The sequence below is a fragment of the Mesocricetus auratus genome, unplaced genomic scaffold (genome assembly GCF_017639785.1).
Source record: "Mesocricetus auratus isolate SY011 unplaced genomic scaffold, BCM_Maur_2.0 Super-Scaffold_100027, whole genome shotgun sequence".
NCBI lineage: Eukaryota > Metazoa > Chordata > Mammalia > Rodentia > Cricetidae > Mesocricetus > Mesocricetus auratus.
Genome location: NW_024429208.1, coordinates 24,827,392 through 24,849,175, shown reverse-complemented (window position 1 = coordinate 24,849,175; position 21,784 = coordinate 24,827,392). Strand labels below are relative to the sequence as shown.

At 45.1% G+C, this 21,784-nt stretch overlaps 1 protein-coding gene across 1 annotated transcript; it reads right to left on the bottom strand.

Annotated features, from left to right (window-relative positions):
* Positions 1-69: 69 nt before the first annotated feature.
* Positions 70-20,406, bottom strand: Oit3 (oncoprotein induced transcript 3). Its single transcript, XM_005070853.4, has 9 exons — positions 20,346-20,406; positions 17,348-17,722; positions 16,544-16,651; positions 13,064-13,186; positions 8,177-8,299; positions 6,832-6,992; positions 4,873-5,288; positions 2,660-2,759; positions 70-1,358 (listed from the first exon to the last, which is right to left on the bottom strand). Exons 1-9 carry the CDS (start codon positions 20,404-20,406, stop codon positions 1,185-1,187), a joined length of 1,641 nt encoding a protein of 546 aa, XP_005070910.1. The 3' UTR covers positions 70-1,184.
* Positions 20,407-21,784: the final 1,378 nt, after the last annotated feature.

The following is a 21,784-nucleotide window of genomic DNA, read 5'->3' as shown; positions in this document are numbered from 1 at the left end:
AAAATCCCCACTCCTTCTCTGCCCTTTCCTAGTTTCATTAAGTTGAACTGAATTTTCAATCATCCCATGTGATAATTAAAGAGAAAAGGAAGGAATTGTTTATTGCAACCACTTTGAGAAAGGAAAAGAAACCTTTACTGATCATATGTAAAGTCAGGAGTTACTGGAATATCAAGGAGCTGAGTACAACCACAGATAACATTTATCTTTGTAGTTTATGATGTTTATTTTAATAAAATTTATTGAGCACCTGCAAAGTCAGAGTATGGTATAATTTTATACCTTTTCCTATTGTCTTAAGTAAATGAAGGCACAAAATACCCGTCCTCAGGGCATACAGGACCAGAATTTAGTTTTGTTTACTGTTCAGTTCATCCATTGAACCACTTACATACATGCTGATAATCTTTTTAATTATTTTATTTTATATGTATGAGTGTTTTACTTGCATGTATGTCTATGCAACACATGCATGTCTGGTGTCTGAGGAGGTCTGAAGAGGCCATCGGATCCCCTGGAACTAGAGTTACAGACAGTTGTAAGCCCCCAGGTGGGTGCTGGGAATTGAACCCAGGTTCTCTGCAAGAGCAGCCAATGCTCTTAATTAGCTTATGAATTTATTTTTAGGTGAAAACATTTCGCCTAGGGCAATAGGAAAACATTGAAAATTACTATGCAATATTCAACCTATTGTATTTTCTCTTACACATTATTTTATTGATAAACTTTCAAATCTCCTATAAAGATTCTGTATTGGGTTTGGAATTGCAGGACATAATTATATATTTAGAGGATCATGGGTTATAGTTTTAGTAATTAATTTTTTATGTTTTTAAATTGGAATGTTATTCCCAGCACCTCATTTTAGTGGCCCCATTATACCATAAGTGAGGTATTTCATTGTAAGAAAGAAATGGAGGAAATGAAGGAGATGTCCTTCCATGAGGACAACACAGTTCTTAAAATCCAGAAACCGAAGCCCACCAAGGCCACATGTGTCAGCAGTGGTGTGATTTGTGCCAACCCAGGGACAAAACCAGCTAATCGATCCTTTCATGCTGGGGCAGGGGTTGTCTAAACTCACAGTATATGATTTAAAGAAGTCCGGTGTCCTCGGAGGTTCTCTGGTGTTCTCGGAGGACATGGGAAGGTGTCCCAGAGAGGAGGGTGTCCGGCAGCGGGCACTAGTTCTCCCAGTCAATGGTGATGGGGCCTCCTGTCAGTGTCTGGCTCTGCAGCCCAGCAGAGTTCTCGTCTCCTGCCACCTCACGACGCACTCGCCGGTGACACCCCTGGGCACAGCGGGAACGTTCGTCCAGAACCCCACAAACAAGGACACGGCAGTGAAGAAACACCTCCTGGAAGGAAGGCAATGACAGCGAAGCTGAGGTGCCAGCTGTCACCACAGGCGCTGCTGAGAGCCACACACAGTACCACATGCTCCCCAAGCCCCATCTCAGCCACAACAGCAACAGCTCGAGGTGGCAGTGACCATCTTCTACTTATGGACAGGAAATCGAGACGTAGGATGAGGAAATTGCCCAGTTCACAAGTGTAGAAATGTGGCCAAGTTGGAAGGGAGTGATGTGGGTGACCTCGAAACCTTGACCCAGAACTTTGTACGCCAAGGAGACCTCAGTGAAGTCTTCTAACATTAGCATGTCAGTTCCTGGGCAGGAGAAAGGACCAAGTACTCCTGTTTAAAGGAGTAAGTTCTTTCCAGGAGGACCTGCCTAGGGAGGTTCTACTATTGAGCTGGAGTTCTGGAACAACAAAATGACTGGAAAAGACACTTAGTGGCAACGTGGAATGGAACGCTGCTCTCCTGAGCTTCATTTGGGTTGTGTTTCAACACTGGCAAGAGCAGGAAAAGCTCAGTCTTGTCACCCCCAGCCTCTCGGGACAGCCATCGTGACCCGAGTATATACATAGAGTTATGGCACCTTCTTCACAGCTGCTTTTCTGATGTTCATAACTTTAAAAATTTCTTAATGTTGTACTAAGTTGATACAGTGTAGCCCCCTGGTTATGTTTGCTTGGGGGCCCCTCCCCCTCTTAGGATCATGTTCTATAAGCATATCCAGCAAATTGTTTTGTTTTTGTGAAATTGCCAAAATTGTATTTAGACAAAAATTATATACTGAGTTGATGATTATGGCATACTAACAGATAACTTACTTAAAAAAACAAAACAAAAAAAAAACCCTCAACTTATACTGTTGTTGTTCATTTCCTGTGGCTTTGGAAGCTTTGTAATTTGTCCTTTCCCACACATTCCATGTGCAATATTCCTATTAAGAAGTTGTGTCCTATGATTAGCATTGTGAGTTCTATTCTCTTCCCAGTCCATTGCTGGTGTTCTGTGAGATTCCTGTCTAAATCCTTTGTTGAACTGACAATAACACTGGCTTTTCACACATATCTGCCCACAAAGATTTCAAATTGTGGTCCTATAATATTCTGTGTGCACAGTCATTTCCTGTGGGGGTGGGGTGGATCAGGCAACTGTAACATGTGCGAACGCTGAGTTTCTTGATAGCCAGACATTTTCCCGGGGGTCATGCAGAAGCTAACCACAGGCTCTTAGAATGTCAACACGTCAGGACAACGAGAAGGAAGGCTCAGGCATGGGGCTGTGAGACAAAGGTGTTCAGCTTACCTTGTGATCTTTGCCCACAAACTTGAAGACAGGGACCTGGAAGTGCTTAGCTAGGTGGTCCCGAGACGAATACTGCTTCACCGAGTCATCGGAAACACAGCTGAAGTAGGATGGATAGCATGTCAGACTTGATCGCCTCCACAGAGGCAGAAAACAACCCCAGCTAAGGCATTTGGCCCAAGGAGAGGTAAAGTTGGTGGAGCGTGCTGGGCTGCATGCCAGCCTTGTGAGGATAAAGGGTAAATGGCATCCCTTCCTAGCAAAGGCATCTTCAGACCTCATCAAGTAGGGCTAAGTATCATGCCTTCCCATCCTTCGTTCATGGAGCCTCAGAGAGTATAACACTTCCTCCTTGATTAAGGGCTTTACGCATTAGAAACACCAAAATGTGTTTTAGAGAGACCTTTGGCTAGTAAGGTTATCTTTCCATTGGTAGCATGTTGTTGGAATCTCGATTAATATAGTTTCTGGCGTGAGAAGTTTCTTCTTTAACTTAACACGGATTTCTTGTAAGGGACACAAGCCTTGGAGGGGATTCAAAGGGCAATGAACTCTCTGTGCACACACGTCTAAGCTTCTCAGGTGGCAGCTGATCTCAAATGGTTTCAATTCTCTTTTCCCAAATGTAACAGCAAGCTGCCATATCTGAGTCTGTGTGACAGACTGCCATGATGTTCCTGTCAGTGTACACTGGAAAAAGGATCACCTGAACTGACACTCGAAGGCTGTGTTTTTAGATTTATTTTCTCCCGAGAAGCCAAGACTATCTCTGTGTGATTTGTCCCATCCTAACTCTTTGTATCTTGGTGCTTGTGTGCATGTACGTGAATGCACACACAGAGAGATACTTCTCTTTCTCTTTTGTATGTACTTAGGAACAAGGGAGAAACAGGGCAGCTTATTTGAACTATCTAACAGGAGGTAACAGTTCTTCACACAGACTCTGAATAACAAATATTTAAGCAGATTTTCCCAGCATTGAGACAGCAAGTGACTCATCCCCGGCAAATGTAAAAAGCTTGGCTTCTAAGCTGACCTCAGTTCATCTAGGACTCAAAACCCACTGTTTAAGCACTGACAGCAGCATGACAAGGGGGCTGTGGTGAGAAAACAGGAAGCTGAAACAAACGAGACCCTTCCAACGGAACCGGGCCAAGGGAAGAACCCGAAGAATGTCGTGTGACACTCTCTAGACCCTTCCCACATCTAGGAGGCTGCTGTTCCTGACCACCGAAGATGCATCCCAGATGCCATTTAGGCCAAGGAAGAAGGAAATCTTTGATATGGATTTGGGGAGCAGTTAGGTTTTCACCGACACCATCACGCATACCTACAAACCCTAACCCAGGACCTTTCAGCGATGCCACAGAAATCTGGATATTTATTCTCTAGAATCAAGAATTTCTTCCCTATGCAACACTACCAACGTCACTTTTTATTTTCATCTTTGTGTATTTGTGCATGTGTGAGATGTATGTTCATGTTCACATGGGTGTATGCATGCATCCATGTGGGAACACATGTGTGCGTGTGTGGGGTAGAGGTCAATGTCAGGTGTCTTTCTGAGTTACTCTCCACCTTCAGCTTTGAGGCAGGGTCTCTCACTGAACCTGGAGCTCATAGATTAGGCAGACTGTTTAACCCAGGTGCAGTGGGCTCCTGGGTTCTGGGGACCTGAACTCATGTCCTCACTCTTGTCACAGATACTTCACAGCACTGGGCCATTTTCCCAGCCCCCACTGTCAAAGTTCTTGAAAGTGGAGTCTACACTAGCTGTTTCGGTGTCTCCCCACAGACCTCCTCCTCTCTGACTTCTGGTCCCTCTGAGTAAGCTGATGGATCCTAGTCACATGTGGGTAAGTCTCTGCCCTTTGTCTGTAGTTCTGACCTTGTTCTTGAGACTGACACACATTTCTAATGACCCCCCAACTTCCCCAGGCATTCCATGGGCATTTCAAGTATAAAATTATTCACTATGTTTTATGATCAAACTCAATGGTACCTCAAATTTCTTTTTAAAAATTATATAACTACAATTACATCATTTTATTATGTATTAATGCCAAATATTTGTTTAATATTATCCTTGATAATATTGATTATTAAATTATAATTGAAAATCTAATATGTAGTAGTACACACACACACACACATACACACACACACACACACACACACACACACACAGGGAGGCAGTGGCCAGCTGTGCTCACCCGTCCTGGATCAGGTAGTACTTGAGTATCTCATCCATCTTGGCCGTGGGTGTGGCAAAGCAGCTCTCCACCAGGCTCTCCAGGCCGCTCACACGCACCAGGGGCTCAATGCCGAAGTAGAGTGAGTCACGAAGCTTGAGTGTGGGCAGAGTCTCCCGGTACGGCTCCTCGAACTCGTGGTCCTTGAAGATCTCCAGGGTGAAGGGGAAGATGCCGTGGTTTCGACTCCTGATTTCCAGAGGGGCATTGCGCAGGTTGGGCACGTATCCTTCAGAGATGGTGTACAGTCGAGGGAACTCACAGGTCACTGGGATCAGCAGTTCGCTGGTCCGAATGATGATGTCCCCGCTGCTCCCAGGAGTCTGCTTGGGCAGACCCGTCACGAGGTTGCTGGCCACGATTTTGTCATTCACCACCTGTGCCAGTCAGGGATGAAGCGAGATTGTGAGATTTATTTCTAGTTACCTCTCTTCTTATGTTAAGGTCCTCCAAACACCTGCTACATCAAATATCACAGATTTTGCCCCCTATGTCAGAGAGGCTTTTGGTTTGAGTGTGTGTGTGGTTTGAGATGGGGACTGTTCATGTTGCTCAGGCTGGTCTGAGCTGGCCTCAAGTGAATCTGTCTAAGCCCTTTTTCTCTTTGCTGGTTAGTAAGATAGGCAGACTAAGCCAGCATGCTGGCTACTTCTTGGTTGGCCCAGGCACCCCTTTGATGCATAGACATTAAACCTGATCTAGGGAGATAATCAGAAAATCCCAAGCTCTGGCATCCAGAAGAGGACAGCACCATATGCTCTCAGCAGGAATTCCAGGCTTCTAAATGGTCCTGGATGTATCCCGAATCTGCATCTGCATAGCTGCCAAGGGTTTTCAGCTGTTTACCCCCGCCTGCTTCTACTCTACCACCAGGGAATGGTACCAGCCAGTTATGAGATTATGCCTCCCTGGTATCCATAGAAACAATCCAAACAAGTTGCCTAAACGGGGAACCCCTGTTCCTCTGTAGCTACCTCGACTCTGACGCACAGTAATTAGCCCTCTGACTCACTTCTCAGGACTCACAAACAAACGATCACTAAGGCCTCTGTACTAACCTGTATCAGTGGTCTACACAGCATCCATCTTGCATACTGTGGGATTACAGCTCCCAGCCTAATCCCTCTGTTGTGGACTCAAACCTGCTGTCTCTCCCTAGCACACAAGCCAGGCCTTTGGCAGCAATCTTTATCCCGTATCCTTTCCAGAGTCATTTCCCGGTGAGGATTCCTCGCAGGGCAGGCTGAACTCCCCATTCACCTTAGCCCGGACCTGAAGAATCCCCTAAGAGGCTGCACCAGCGGAGCCCCACCAAAAAAGGTTCTTTGCCTCTGCTTGCATGGGCTACTGTGTACACTTGTGTGAGAAACCCACATCTAAACTGGGCGTCCTTCTCATGGACTCCTAGAGGCCCTGTCACATGTCGGACAGCTCAGCCCTTGTTTACATTTTGTGTGGTGTCATCTCAGTACTGCTCTGTGCTTCCTAACAGGCAGGAATCTTATTCCACACCCCCCTCTGAGTTTCCAGCATGGGGGTGTGAACATGTTTTGAAAAAGAAAAACATAAACGTTTTAAGCTTAGCCTGGATCAATGCTTGAACCCGTTCACTTGTCACAAATGAACTGCCAGTCTTTATCATTCTTAGTCTCCAAATAACTGACTACAGAGGCTGTATCCTGCCTTGGGTACCACTGGGGTTGATGTAGGAAAACACGGTACATACAGGTTGCTCAGGGCTGCGTGAGAACGAGGATGCTAAGTACTCATTCCGGGACTGTGGTGTGGGGAAGAAGATGATTTAAGCTCAGTTATTTTGTACGAGCCTATCTCATCATCGACACAGGCCACACCCTTTGTCAGCTACCTTCCCGGGTAGGGAACATTGGTCATTCCCTAAGTGTCCACCAGAGAACGTACATCAACCACGGTGCCACAGGTCTTGAGGGAGAAGACGAGGTTGACATGGGTGCCATTGGACACTCCTCGGCAGGAGTTGTTGGTCAAGAAGAGCTCCAGGCCACCAACCAGCTCCCTGGGGACACTCACTTCAATGGCGCTGGACTTGCACAACACGGGAACTGTGTGAAAGGGGATTCTGTTAGAACAGGAAACCTGGCTTGGGGAAAAGGCTAAGAAAGTCTTCTAGGGGAATACACTCTCCTCCATGCAGCCTGCACTTTCTGTTCTTTCTCCAGGAAAGGGCTTAAGGGCTTGAAGTAGGTTGATGAATACAACCAGGATTCCTAGCTCCCCAGACTGTGGTCAAGGATGCTTGTCAACTCCCACACTCCTTTAACAGGAGATAGTGTGATTAAGCTTCAGCTCAACAAATGCCTGTCCAAAGTGTGCCTGGCATGACTCCATGGAGTGAGACACCCCAAGGATGAACTTCAGTGCCTGCACAGTTGACTGGCAACCCAGGAAAGACACTGCTGACTTGGCTTTAAATGGCACAGCAGAAATGCTGGGTTTTAACCATTAATCACCGCCCCATTAAACAGGTAATAAACATGGTTCCCGCACTCTGGAAGCCTTCCAAATTGTCCTTGAGCTACTCAGTAAACTGTAAACTCTGACTATAAATGTCGCTTTAACTTAATATTAAAAAGAGCTTGCTTTTCTGCGGCAGTCCAGTGTTCATTTCCTCTGCCCCTGCAAACACCTGAAGGATTCTAGGTACCTCCAGAGCGCTGCCTGGGAACAAGCATCTCAGCAGTGAGATACATGAAGAAATTAGAAACTGGCACTTGGTCGGTGTTTGCTGGGTGATGGAATCATTATCCCAGACACCAAGACCTAGAAAAGGTATCAGAATACTGTTGATGGGGGAAAATCCACCATTCATCCTCATTCAAGCTAGTTTGGGCCCATGAAACTGTTGAACAAGGATGGTGTCAATACTTCCAAATTGAGCAGTGGCTGTTGGCTATAGAAATCAGGGAACAGCTCAGAGGCAGCCAGCAAGGGAAATTCAGCTTTTCTTGATAAAAAAAAAAAAAATAGACCTTCTTCCGCTCCTGTCTGTTTTTGAGACAAGGTTTCAGGTTGGCCTTTCTCTCAGGCAGGGCTCTGGACTCCACCTCCCAAGTGCTGAGATTACCCTGCAGGGGTGTTGTCTGTTGAATGATTCCAGAAGGATGACTCAGGGAACTCATGGTGCTCAGAGTCAGTGCTCTGGAAGATAAGAAGCTGAGAGTCTTGGAGGAGGGAGGCCAAAGGTGGAGGGGGTAGGGTGTGTGAATCGAGTCAACCTTTGCCCTACCTTGGCAAGTGTGATTGTCATCAGACAGCACCAAGCCCCTGGGACACTCGCACTGATAACCCTTCTCAGACCCGACGCAAGAATGGCTGCAGCCACCATTGTTATTGTGGCATCCTTCGATGTCTGTACAGGGAACCAGCAAGAATGAGAGTTACCATGTGACCCTCTTCTGCAGGAATCCCAGCGTTAAACACCAGAGATTATTCTTGATCCATGGCAGAATCCCGGAGGTCTAATCTGGTAAGTGAAACATGAGGCTAACCCACAAAACTTCCATTAAAGGCTATGACTGCAATGAGTAATTCTCTATTCACAGTAACACTTATTAAGGCGCTCCAGGCATTTTGTAGAGTGTCTTTCAATTGTTCCCATGTTTTTCTCATGATTAGAGTAAGCTCATGAATATTTATGACTAAGACCCAAAAACCATTTTTTAACTGTTGTAACATTTAATATATTCATGTAAATTAAATTTTTATAGACTTATTGATGGATAAAAAGAGCTTGAGTAATAGTTCATCTGGGCCAGCTGGGTGAGTTAGAGTTGCTGCAGAGCGATTGGATAATAGACCCCTCTATTAGACTCCCTAGGAATAAGAGTGCTGAATATGAAAGTTTTGTATAGACCTGGGGCTGGAGACAGAGCTCAGTCAATAGGGTGTTTGCCTACCATTCCCAAGGCTCCAGGTTCCACACCTGCCCAGCATGTCCATGACATTGATTTTAGTCATCATGAGTTTTATGGGACGGAACATTATCTTTTAGGTTGAGGGCTGTCAAATTACAACCCATTACATAGTGTTATAAATAAAGTTTTATTAGCACACACAGGCATGACTGTTTATCAGCTACCGTCTATGGTTATATTTTCATTACAAGGGCAGAACTGGGTAGTTTTGGTTGATTCTGAATTTATCATCAGGACATTATAGAAAAGGTTTTCTGAGTCCTGTTTTAAGTTAAGATGATGGAAGAAGATGTTCAGGTCCTCTAAAATGTTCAGAGAGGGATGGAAGTTGACTCCTAAGGGTGATAGTAAAAATAGGTTAGTGAAAACAAATGTTTAAAAAAGGCCAGGCAGTGGTAGTGTACGCCTTTAATCCCAGCACTCAGGAGTCAGAGGTAGGTGGATCTCTGTGAGTTTGAGGCCAGTCTTGTCCACAGAGTGAGTTCCAGGACAGCCAGGGCTACACAGAGAAATCTCATCTCAAAAAGTAAAAAAAAAGGCTAGTGTAGTCATCAATAAGTTAATTAGGTATATATAAATCAGTGGTTGGGAAATGTAAGAGACTAAAGTCACAAGGAATTAATATTTGTTATCTGTTTAGAAACCTATTCGTAATACTTAAAAGATTTATGCAGTGTGTGTACATGTGTACGTGTGTCTAGAGAAACCACAGTGTGTGGAGGTCAGAGGACAATTTGTGGGAGCTGGTTCTCTCCTGAGACTGAAATCAGGCCGTCAGGTCTGGTGTCACCACCCTTACCTGCTGAGACATCTTGCCAGCCCTAGAAATGCATGCTTTAAAAGGACATATGCAGTTTGTGGATATCTGAAACAGTTGAGATGATAACAAGGTGGAAGAAAGTATCAAATACGCCACTACTCTAGGAAGTTAAAAATCACAGGGCACGGTGGTGCCTGCTTCTAATCCCATAACTTTGGAGGTGGGGGCAGGTTGTCTACATATCAAGTTTCAGGTCAGCTGAGGGTACATTGTGAGAGAGACCCTGTCTCAAAACCAAGACTCTCCTCGGTGCTGGGGATCGTACCCACACCCACCACACTCAGCCAGCACCCTGTTGCCTCTACCTGCAAAATGACCTTTCCAAAATAATTTTATTTCTCTAAGTTGCAATTTCAACATTTGTAAGATGAAGGGGTAACTAACTGATCACACTGAGTATTTTCAGATGTAAAAAATGCAAAAGGAAAAATGGACCGAAAAATCCAAATTGCCCTATAGGATTTTAGTGAGATGTTCAGAGTGGAAATTCCTAGCAACAGAGATTGAGGACCATGGACGTTCTCTCTGTTTACTCTTCTGTATTTTCCTGCTTATATCATAAACTATTAAAATTTACTTAAAAATTTAAAAGTATAATTAATTTTTAAAAAGCTGTAACCATTTAATAGCTGCACTAAGGAAACACATACATTTAGCCTTTCGATAAAAGTTAAATGTTATAAATAGAAGCAGCATTCCTAAAGTATTGCTCGTATAGACACATAAAATTTTTATTATTTGCAAAATATTTTTCAGCTATGGTTATTAGGCTTTAAGGTTATGTGTGTATTAACCATAATAGTCTCAATAAAGTGCTCATGAATAATTACAAATATTCTTCATAGAATATTTTACTACTATTCAAATATGCAAAAATTATTAAGGTTTAGGAAAGATTCGCACGAGGGAGTGTTCTCTGCATTAATAATGCAAACTTTGTTGGGCATGACTCATAATTTTTCCCTTTGGGATGATATTTTATTATTTTGAATGTGATGATAATATAATAAGTTTTAATATGTAGAGTACAGCTCTGTTAATACACAAATCATATGTCCTCTGTAAATAATAATACCTCTCCATGGCACACTCTGCAGAGAATGTTAGGGGCACTCAGATTTGTGAAAGCAGGTATGATGTCACTTTAGCTGTAACAAACACATGACTGAGTCCCACAAAACAGTAGCAGATAATTGAATCACACTTGGTATCCCATAACTACGTGCAATGTTATATATCAATTAAAGAGTAAGAGAGTGATAATGGACCATTTCAATTCCTTGAAATATATCAGTAAATTTTTGGTTACTAGGTCATGTACACACAGCATCTCTGTTATTTAAAGTAGATGGGGGGGCTGGAGAGATAACTCAGTGGTTAAGAGCACTGGGCTGTTCTTCCTGAGGACCTGGGTTCAATTCCCAGCACACACATGGCAGCTCACAACTGTCTGTAGCTCCAGTTCCAGGATATCTGACACTCTTACACCAATACACATAAAATAAAAAATTTAAAAAGCAGACAATGGGGTTAGGGTGGTGAATCAGTGGTTAGGAGCACTGGCTGCTCTTCCAGAGGACCCGGGTTTGATTCCCAGCACCCACATGGTGGCTCACAACTGTCTGCAACTCCAGTTTCAGGTGATCTGACATCCTTTTCTGGATTCTTTGGACACCAGATATGCATATGGTACACAGACACCCACGCAGACAAAACACTCATACACATATTAAATAGATATTAAAAAAGATTATTTTGGGTTAGAGAGATGGCTTAGAGGTTAAGAGCACTGGCTGCTCTTCCAGAGGACCTGAGTTCAATTCCCAGCAACCACATGGTGCCTCAAAACCATCCGTAATGAGATCTGGTGCCCTCTTCTGGCCTGCAGACATACATGGAGGCAAGATGTTGTATTCATAATAAATAAATAAATCTAAAAAGAAGATTATTTTGGGATAGGAGCAATGGATCAGTGTTAAGAGCACTTGTTTTTCAGTCCCCAGCATCCACACGAAGGCACACAACCGTGCATAACTCCAGTTTCAGGAGATCCAACACCCTCTTCTGACCCCTGTGGACACCAGGCACTTACACATGCGGTACATACACACATGCAGCAAAATACTCTTATACATAACATAAAATGAATAAGCCTAAACTCTTTTTTTCTTTGCCATTTCTCCCTCCTCCTCTATCCCTTCCTACCCTTCCTTCTTCCCCCCAAGCTCCGATTTACTCAGGAGACCTTGTCTTTTTCCCCTTCCTACACAGATCCATGTATGTCTCCATTAGGGTCCTCTTTGTTACCTAGGATTTCTGGGGTTGTGGCCTGTAGTCTGGCTTTGCTTTATGTTTAATATCCACTTATGAGTGAGTATATATTATATTTGTCTTTCTGTGTCTGGGTTATCTCACTCTGGGATGGCTTTTTCTAGTTCTGTCCACTTGCCTGCAAATTTCAAGAAGTCATTGTTTTTTTTTCTTCTGAGTGGTACTCCATTGTGTAAACACACCACATCTTCCTTATTTGTTCTTCAGCTGAGGGGGTATCTAGCTTGATTCCAGGTTCTGGATATCACGGATATTATTGCTATGAACACAGGTGAGCAAGTGTCCTTGTGGCGTAAGTGTGCATCCTTTGGGCATGTGCCCAAAAGTGGTATTGCTGGGTCTTGAGGTAGATTGATTCCCAGGCCTAAAATCTTTAAGTAGATAATTTTATCTCCAAAAATGTACTAGCTTTCCCCAACACAAAGGAAAACATGACTCAATGTAAAAGCAGTTTCTCAAATTTCTAAGACAAAGAATCATCCATGGAATTTGTTAAAAATGTAAGTTCTGAGGCCCCACCCCAGTTCACTGAAACAGACTTCCCCACCCACAAGAGGCCTGGTGGGGGCTGGGTGGGAGCTGGGTGGGGGCTGGGTGAGGTCCCCACCCAGTCTCAGGCCATGAAACGTTGTTAAGCGGGCTGTAGAGCATGCTGCCTGCCACTCTGAGCTGCCTGCCAGCAGCCTCAGGCACCTAGTCATTATCTAGACACATTGTCACCTCAGCTTGACCCCAGACCACTCAGTGCGAATCTGCACCTTAACAAGATCCTGGGGGATTTGTGGGCACATTTAAAGTTTGAGAAAAATGGGTATTACTCCACCTTAGCTTCCCCACAGCGCTCTACGTCTTGTAAAGCCCCTGCTCTTTCATCTTGAAGACAAAATCGATACTGAATTCTGTCCGCAGCCTAAGCTCCCTCGTGCCCACGCACCACTTCAGCCACTTCCTCGGGCTGACAAACTGCTATTTGCTTCCCAAATGTCAAAGAGCAAGCAGCGGCTCCCTTTGGATGCCGAGTCTGCCCCGCCTCCTCACCCAGTCTCACCTTCACAAGTTTTCCCATCGCTCCTCAGCACGCGGCCGACCCCACAAGCACAGCGGTGTGAGTTTTTGAGGTTTACGCAGATCTCACTGCAGCCGCCATTGTTCCGCTCACATTCATTTTCATCTGTAGGAGGGAAACCATGTCACTGTCCCCCAGCCCCTGAACTGAATCCCCCACCTCTTCTCAGACTGTTGAAGAGTCGGAACCCCTACTGTAAGTCAGCACGGACAAATCTCTGGGTCTGCAATCCCCAAACAAGCTGTCTGTTCATCTGTCTCTGTTCATTTGTCCTCTGCCAAGCAGGAGGAACCTGGGTACTTGGGAGCTCCTATCCTCCCGGGTAGAGCTATGGGGGCTCACAAGTGGCTCAGCAGATGCAGGCGCTTTCTGCTAACCCCGACAGCCCGAGTTTGAGCAGGATACACATGGTGGGAGGTGAGAGCAGACCTCTGGAAGTTGTCCTGTGACCGTCACATGCATGGGCACGCATACACAATAAATACATAAACACAATAAAAACATCTGATGAGCTATGTCTGGATTCTTGCTGCAAAAAAAAAAAAAAAAAGTAAAACAGACAACATGTGTCTTTCTCTCTTCCAAAGAGGAAAAGAACGCTGAGAGTGAAGTGTGTCTTGGTTCCTAGAAGGAACCTGGATTCAGGATGTGAGGCAAGGGCTGGAGACAAAATGCTCACAGTGTATCAGAACATGGTTGCGGACCCAGGAAAGGAGATGAACTGGGCGGGGCTCCACTTCCATCCAGAGCCCCAGAATAGGTGCCTCCCTCTTAGCGTTTGGGCATGGTCTAAGCAAACCTAAGTCTTGTGTGTTGGAAGTTTGGCCCCCAGTGTGATGTTCTGAAGTAGTGGCTCTTTAGGAGGCCAGGGTTAGTGGGTAGTCAGGAACACTGCCACTGGAGGTGACTAATGTGGTTCTTGTGGGGTCTCTGTTCCCACTGCCTTCTTGTCTTTGCTTGTGTCCTGGTATTCCATCTCCCACCAGACCTTCCCTGGAGCTGAGCCAATGGTGGCAATGTACCCTTTAACTCCCTGAATCCTGAGGCAAGCTTCTTTTTCTTTATAACCTACAGAGTTATAGTAGCAATATGGACTAATACACACTTCAATAAAATGGAGAGCAGAACTCTGCCACAAGTAGCATTTAGGAGGCTCCCTGCTGGATGCCCAAAGGGCCACGTGCCAATAGTGGAAACCCTGGGCCAGCGTGCTGCCAGGTTGGAGCAAGGATTTACACCTCCCATTCACTCGGGATGTAGGTTTTGACCTGAGAAACTGGTGTACAATCAGCCTGAACCTCTTCAGACATTCTAGAAACTGCTCTGCGGCAGAGCATCCTTGGAGCTGGGAGGAAGGGTGGAGAGCCACAGGAAACCCTTCATGCTAGATGAGGGTTTGGCATAAAACACTGCAGACAGTTCACAATGGAAGAGGATAGGCAAGATCATGGGAGGCTTTGAACTGGTAGTAAAAGAACAATCCAGAAATCCACACAAGAATCCTTTTAAACTAGAGAAAGGAAGGAAGAAAGGAAGGGAACTAAATAAATCACAACAGAAAAGAAACCAACATTTACAGCTTGCAGAAGTAAAAAGCTACAGTAGATGAGATAACAGTCTCATGATGGCCTAGAGTGCACTATGCAGACGAGGCTGGCCTTGAACTCCTGATCTTCCTTCCACAAGGGCTGGGATTCCACTGTGTGCTGCCATGCCTGCCTAGAGTGATCACAGCCGGGCCCTGACCTCCATTGCACCACCTACACCAGGGAGGGCGGGAGGCCGGCAGCTTCCTGACAGGAGCTGTGCCACACCCATGCTAACACTTCCTTCAGGCCTCCATGGCAAGCCTGGGCTATACCCTTGGGACCACTTCTTCTTTTTCTTTTTTTAATGTGAGGAAGAAATTAACATGGGACTATTACTTTTAGCCATCGTAGGAATCTTGACCACCAGCGATTCTGTCTGCATGCTTATACCCTAGAGAAAATGTCACACATGGCGTGAGGTGTTATGTGTATGTTAACTTCGAGTACAGATAGGCTAATTCTGTATGGCACAGTGTGGTGCATCCACACAGCAATAATAAAACCTAGAGATGGGAAGGGAAGGAAGCAGGCTGATGGTTGAGCAGCAGCCAACCCTGGAGGATGACAGAGGGTTATGGAGTTCAGCAATGTCACCTGGTTTGAACATCAAACTTCTGTTTCACTTAGGAAAAAAAAAAGGAAAGTTACATCTGGGTACATGTGTATCTGCTTTGCTATTTTCTTACTCCCTTCCCTTCTGCCTGAGAAATCTAATTAAAAAATAATTAAAATTGGCTGGGCAGTGGTGATGCACACCCTTAGTCCCAGCACTCGGGAGGCAGAGGCAGGCGGATCTCTGTGAGTTCGAGACCAGCCTGGTCTACAAGAGCTAGTTCCAGGACAGGCTCAAAAACAATACAGAGAAACCCTGTCTCGAAAAACAAACAAACAAAAATTAAAATTGTTGGGCTGTCTCAGTGGATAAAAGCACTTGCTGCCAAGTCTGACTACCTAAGTTAGATCCCGGGACCAGCTTGGTGGAAGGAGAGAAGCAATTCCCACAAGTTGTCCTTTGCCTAGAGCATACACAGCAAGTAAGTTTTAACAAAAGTTTTAAAATTGCTTCATTTACACGAAAACTAAATATAAACTAAAGTTGACCTGTGTACATAAACAGAAGTCTGCTTACATCATTTCTCTGAAGCCCATAGCCTGGTCCACAGAGTGAGTTCCAGGACAGCCAAGGCTACACAGAGAAAGCCTGTCTTGAAAAACCAACATATGTATGTTTGCATTTAATATCTACATAAGAAAAAAGTACATATTTTTGGAACCTACGTTGAAATGACTTTGTAACACATTTCAATCTGGATGTCAAACTTTCTGGGCTTTGTTTGTGTGTGTGTGTGTGTGTGTGTGTGTGTGTGTGTGTGTGTGTGTTGTTTTTGTTTTTGTTTTGAGACAGAGTCTTTTCTATGTAGCTCAGGGTTGTCTTGAACTTACCACTTTCCTGCCTCAGTCTCCTCGGCGTCAAAGTTACGGGAATGCACCACACCTTAATGGGTGCCAGTATTCAGCAGAAACATCTAATACGTATTTACAGTTAGTAAAAACAGACAAAATATAGTCATTTAAGTTATCCCAGGCATTTTTCGTTGGCCAGTGACTGAATCAAAAGCCAGTTTTTATATTAAAATTTAGTAAAATTAAGATTCAGATCCTCAGGCCAGACTACCGCTTTCCAATGGCTCTATAGCCACAAGGACCAGTGGTCACTGGAGGCGACACTGAGGTTCCAGACCATCCCTGTGTGAGATTGTAAAAGTTGCATCCAACAATGACTAGCTCAACTGCAAATGCGCAGGATAGCAGCAGGGCCCTGCTTTGTCTCTTCACCCCGAGGGCTCATTTCCACCTTGTGAGTAGCTCTTACCAAAGCATGTCTGTCCATCTGGGCCCAGCGAGGTTCCCGGAGAGCATGCGCACTCGGTGGTATCCACACAGCTGCCATGGCAGTCCTCATCACAGATGTCATAAAAATCTATGGAAGGATGAGTACCTTCTGTGAGTGGGGAGGCTCAGGGGACCCTCTCTTTTGAGTAGTCTCATGAATATAGCCACAGGCTCCAAGTTCAGGCTGCATCACCCAGTGGAGGGAGATGAGCTGCACGGGGCAGCTTTGGTCCATTCAGATAACTGACTCCTAGCTAGAGTGGGAGTGGCCCATTGGTGGCTGGAGGACTTCTGCAAATTAAAAACATGAGCGCATATGAGCTAGGACTAAGGGTGAGGTCATGCTCCACTGTGGACTCACCAAAATGTGCACAGGAGCTGGACACCAGCTTCTGCGAGGCCCTGCATCTGAGCTCTGTCATCAAGGATGTTAACAAAGCCTCCAGCTGTTGATGGCATTAGTGATATAGAAATTCACTTAAAGGTATTATTGATGTCACATTGCCTCTTCCCATTGTGTATCATTTTTGAAAAGCTATGACAGCGAGCACCATGTGGATGTCTGGGCATCTATCTGTCCACCTGATCATGGATCGAGAGGTAGGTTACAGAGGGCTCTTCCGTACTCAGATGGTTAGAAATCCATCACTTCTAGTTTTGTAATGTGTAAATGAATAAACATAAAATAAATCTGGGTTACAATAACTGGGATTCGTATGGTGCTTTTCCCTTTAACTCCATCTGTGGCCTTGTTGGGGAAGGAAGAAAGCAGGAAGGTACTTACGGCCGCAGTAGACATGGAAGCAGACACTGGGCTTGGTCAGCCGATAAACATAGTAGCCTCCAGGGCAGGCCTTGACCTCCACCGTGGTGTTCCACAGACAGCAGTTCCCTTTGAAGCTGGCACAGGCCTGGCGTTGCACAATGCCATCATTTTCTAGGGGGTGGCTGCCGTTGAGCCAGACAGGTGCATGAGTCCCACAGTGATTTTCTGGTATGCAGAAGGTGGGCATGGCATCTCCTGCCATGCCTGTGAAGCGATACCACTCTCCATCCATGTGGTTGTCACAAAGAGGTTGACTTTGGGACTCATCGAACTGGTGGTCAGTGTTCCTCCAGGGTTCATTCAGGCTGATGTAAGCAGAACAAGGATCTAGGGCTGGGAATGAAGGGGACTCAGAGACACCTGGTGGTGTTTCAGGTCACTATGCCAACAGCTAAAACCACCTCAGTCTTACGTTTTGGTTTTTCAAACAAAAAGTGTGTGTTAAGTGTATGTATGCTGTGTGTATGTGTATTTTGTATGTCTTGTGTTTGTGTTTGTGTTGTGTGCGTGTATGTGTGGTATGTGTGTGTATTGTGTATGTGTGTGTAGTATGTATGTTGCGTATGTGTATGTTGTGTGTGTGTGTGTGTGTGTGTGTGGTCTCTGTGTGTGTGTGTGTGTGTGTATGGTCTGTGTGTGTACGTGTAGCCAGATATCAATCTCAGGTGGGCTTCTTTAAGAGTCATTCACTCTGTTTTCTTTAGACAGGGTTTCTCTCTGATCTGGGGTTCACTGATTAGGTTAGACTGCCTGGCTAGTGAGTTCCAAGAATCCCTCTGTCTCCACCTCCTTAGTGCTGGGATTAAAAGTTTGTGTCATGTTTGGTAGTGTTACAGCCTGAGTTGGGTAGGCATGGGGCTCTGCATTCCAAGCAGCACCAGAATGAACACATGAATGAGAAATAAATCAATACACCAAGTGAGTCAAGGATAAGAGGAACTAGGAATTTTGACGCAAACATAAGGATAGATGATTATGGAAAAGCATATTGTAATTCAGCTATCCATTCACATGAGAGATTATGTTACAATGCAGTTAGCTTCCCATTTTTGGAAATTAAAAAAGAAAAGAAAGAAGGAAAGCCTTGAATTCCTTCTGCAAAAATGACAGTCAGTCTCTTGCATCAGTGTGAAGTCTGACAGAATAAAGAATGTGGAAAGCTCATTCCACTGACAGGGAAAAGGTCCGAGGCACACAGCCAGTTGCTTTGAAATACACAGCAACCTGGCAAGTGGATGCGGGAAATAGCTTGAGAGTCTGGGGAAAGAAGTGATTAGGACATTGAACTTTTGGGAAATGACATTTGCAGAGTTGTAGGTGGCACAAGCAACCTTCTCTTCAAGTTTTGTGGTTCCTCCCAAAGTCTTTAAAACGCCCTTAAGCTGTCCACGCTGAGTGCAAGCTGGCAACTCAGTTTTCCCTGAAGAGGAAGAAATGTCCTCAAATTCCCTCACCTTTCCAGGGGAAAAATCTCCTCCTCTGCTCCGCTGGCTGTGGCTCTTTGGCCAAGCAAGACTTCCAGAGCACTTTCACAGGTGATTATAAACTCATAGAGACATTCCACTCATCTCCCTGGCTCCAATTCTACAAGAAATGGTTAGTTGCTCAACCTTTAGTGGCATTACAGCAACTCCTATAATGACTATTCCATGGTTTCTAAAGTTTTCCTTAAAGTTAAATGTAATTTCTCATGCTCTTGAGAAGCTCAGTTGCCTTCCTGTTGTATAGAAATGGTGGCATGAAGAAGAGAACCTGACCCACCATCTGTTGTGCAATCCTACATACACACAAAACACAGTCACCCTCTTTTAAAATGTTCATTCTATGTCAAATCCCATTTTTAGTCTCAATGTGGAGCCAAGAATGTGGTGTTATACAAATCACTCCTAATTAGTTCAGACAATCCTTAACATCAGGGCTTGAAAGAGAACAACCCTATGCATTCCTCTCAAAGTCCTGGGCCTTGCTAGAAGGCACAGGGGACTCACCAGGACTCTCAGGAGCATCTTGGCTCCTGTACAAGGACCAACCACAGAGCCTGCGCAGATATATCTGTGCCCCTATCTGCTCATCCTGGAGGCTGGTGTACTTGGGAGACCCCCACACTGTCCAGACCATAGTCTTTGCATCCCCTGCAACTTTGCTGCATCTGGAAGCTTCTGCCCTGCTTCTTACTCCCTGCCTCCTCTCCTTTCTTGTGTTCCAGTCAATGAACCACTGTCGGTGTATTCTTAACTCAAGCCTATAGTCATTCACGTTGTCTTAGCTTTTGTCTGCATCATCGCCTGTCCCGGGGTCCCATCTAGAACACTGCGTTACACGTAGCTTTCTTATCTCCTCAGAGCTCAAACTCATCCTTAATGTATATACTCCAAGGTGCCAGAGCATGGCCCAAGTTACCACAGAGAAACAAACTTAGACTGGTCACACAGTGAGCTACGTAGAAGTGCCCAGAATGATCTTCGTTGGCCAGTTTTGTGCCAAGCCTGACAGAAACAGCTTAAGAGTTGTTTGGTCTGTACAAAAAGTCACTCGTATTTTTAAAGGCCAGACAATAAACGTTTTTATCCAGATCTATACCCTTTACAGGGACAGAATATTCATTAAGGAAAAGGCCCTACCCTCCTCATCTCTAAAAGAAAAAAAAACTTTTCCATTCTTAAAGTTGGAACTCCAAAGTGCTTACACTAGAAAGAGATTAGAATTCCTTTTCACATGTACTCCAAGAACTGTTTATTTCATAGGAGGGTTTAGAGACGAAAGATCCATGGAAATTCTGGGCACTCAGGCAGGAGGACAGAGGAACATGCATACATTCATGTAGGCTGAGTGACTTTGTTTATATAACTGTCCAGTTGGTATTTAAGGCTCCATCATCTAACATTCAGTAAATGATAGCAAACAGCAACAGCAACAGAAAAAGTGCATTGTACCAAATTCTTGACACAAGACTCACCTATGGGTGACACTGGGGTGGCGGCGGCGAAGAGGCAGGCGAGCAGCAGGGACAGGGCCATCTTTCCAACCCAGCTGCCAGCAGCAGAATGGGAAATCCTCTTAACACTGTTTTTCCTTTGTTCTTTTCTCAAGCAGTTAGGGAAAAAAATCCCTCTGGGCTCTTAGGAAGAAAATCCGTATCAGCGCTGGCTGGGACCCTTACGAGGCAGCAGAGGAGGGTGAGGGGGACAAGGGGCTACTGCTCTGGCCTTGACCCCAGATAGAGGCCCGCTTTTCACTGTCGACACAGTGCTATTGTACTGATACATTTCTTCAGAGGGGAAAAGAAAAAACCCACCTCATCATCCCTCATCCTCCTATTGTTTTTTTGTTTTTTCCCTCTCAAGAATGGGAACTTCGATATCTTATCCAGAAGGGAACTCTTGCTAAGGGACATCCCTTCACGTCAAAATCTTGTTTTGTGACTTCTAGGAACTAGCTTCCTGATGCTGCAGCCACGGCATTTTGCAGTGTCCTTCAGTGGGAACAGGATAAAGCCATTTGGAGCTAGCCATTGGGGAAATTTCTCCGTCTGATGGTCCAGGAGCTGACAAGAGCACACACGAGGTCATGAGGGGTCTGAGAGGGGCTGGTATTCTCTCAAAGAAGTTTCTAGGTTTGTCTTATTCTGGTCTCCTCTCAAAATTTCCTAAACAGACAAACCTTCTTGAAAGCATTACCAACCCAGCAGCAGTGACTGGTTTTGCCATGACACATCTCTTCCCCACATAGCAGAAGCGTTAGGGGTTATTTATTTCATCACTTCTCACACTAAAATAGGGGCAGGGAGTTGAAATTAGGAACTACTGTTAAATTAAGAAAATCCTGGAAAGTTCAAAATTGCATAGAATTTTACTTTTTCCCCCCTCTGCCTCCCAAGGGCTAGGATTAAATGTGCAAGCCACCACAGCTCAGCTAGAGTTTTACTCGTGACCGAAGAAGGAAGCTGTGAGGACTCTCACACCACATCAACAGACTTGGTTGAAGTTACTGTAGTGAAGGTCCCTACAAAGGGGAAGCTCAGAGGGGTGGGCTAGAAGTTGTCACCAGAAAGCCTTCATCTCGTGACTGATGGAGGCAGATTCAGATACCCATGGTCAAACATTGGGCTGACCTCAGGGTGTCCTGCAGAGAGGGAGGAGGGATTGTAGGAGCAAGGGTTCACAGACATCACAGGAAGACCCAGAGAAATGTCTAGCCTGGCTCATGGGAGCTCACAGAGTCTGAACCAATAACTAGGGATCCTGCATGAGACTGACCTGGGCCCTCAGCACATGTGTGGAGTGTGTAGCTTGGTCTATTTGTAGGACTCCTGGCAAGGGAAGCAGGGACTGTCCCTGGTGCCTTGGCTACCTCTTGGAAACCTATTCCTCATGCTGGTTTGCCTTGCCCAGACCA

Excerpts from the sequence above, each read along its gene's own strand:
- Oit3 (XM_005070853.4), bottom strand. The coding sequence starts at position 20,406 with ATGGCCCTGTCCCTGCTGCTCGCCTGCCTCTTCGCCGCCGCCACCCCA. Across the intron at positions 13,187-16,543 it reads AGATGGACAGACATGCTTTG|ATGAAAATGAATGTGAGCGG; the intron begins GTAAGAGCTACT and ends TCCCTCCTACAG. Across the intron at positions 1,359-2,659 it reads TTGTGGGCAAAGATCACAAG|GAGGTGTTTCTTCACTGCCG; the intron begins GTAAGCTGAACA and ends CCTTCCTTCCAG.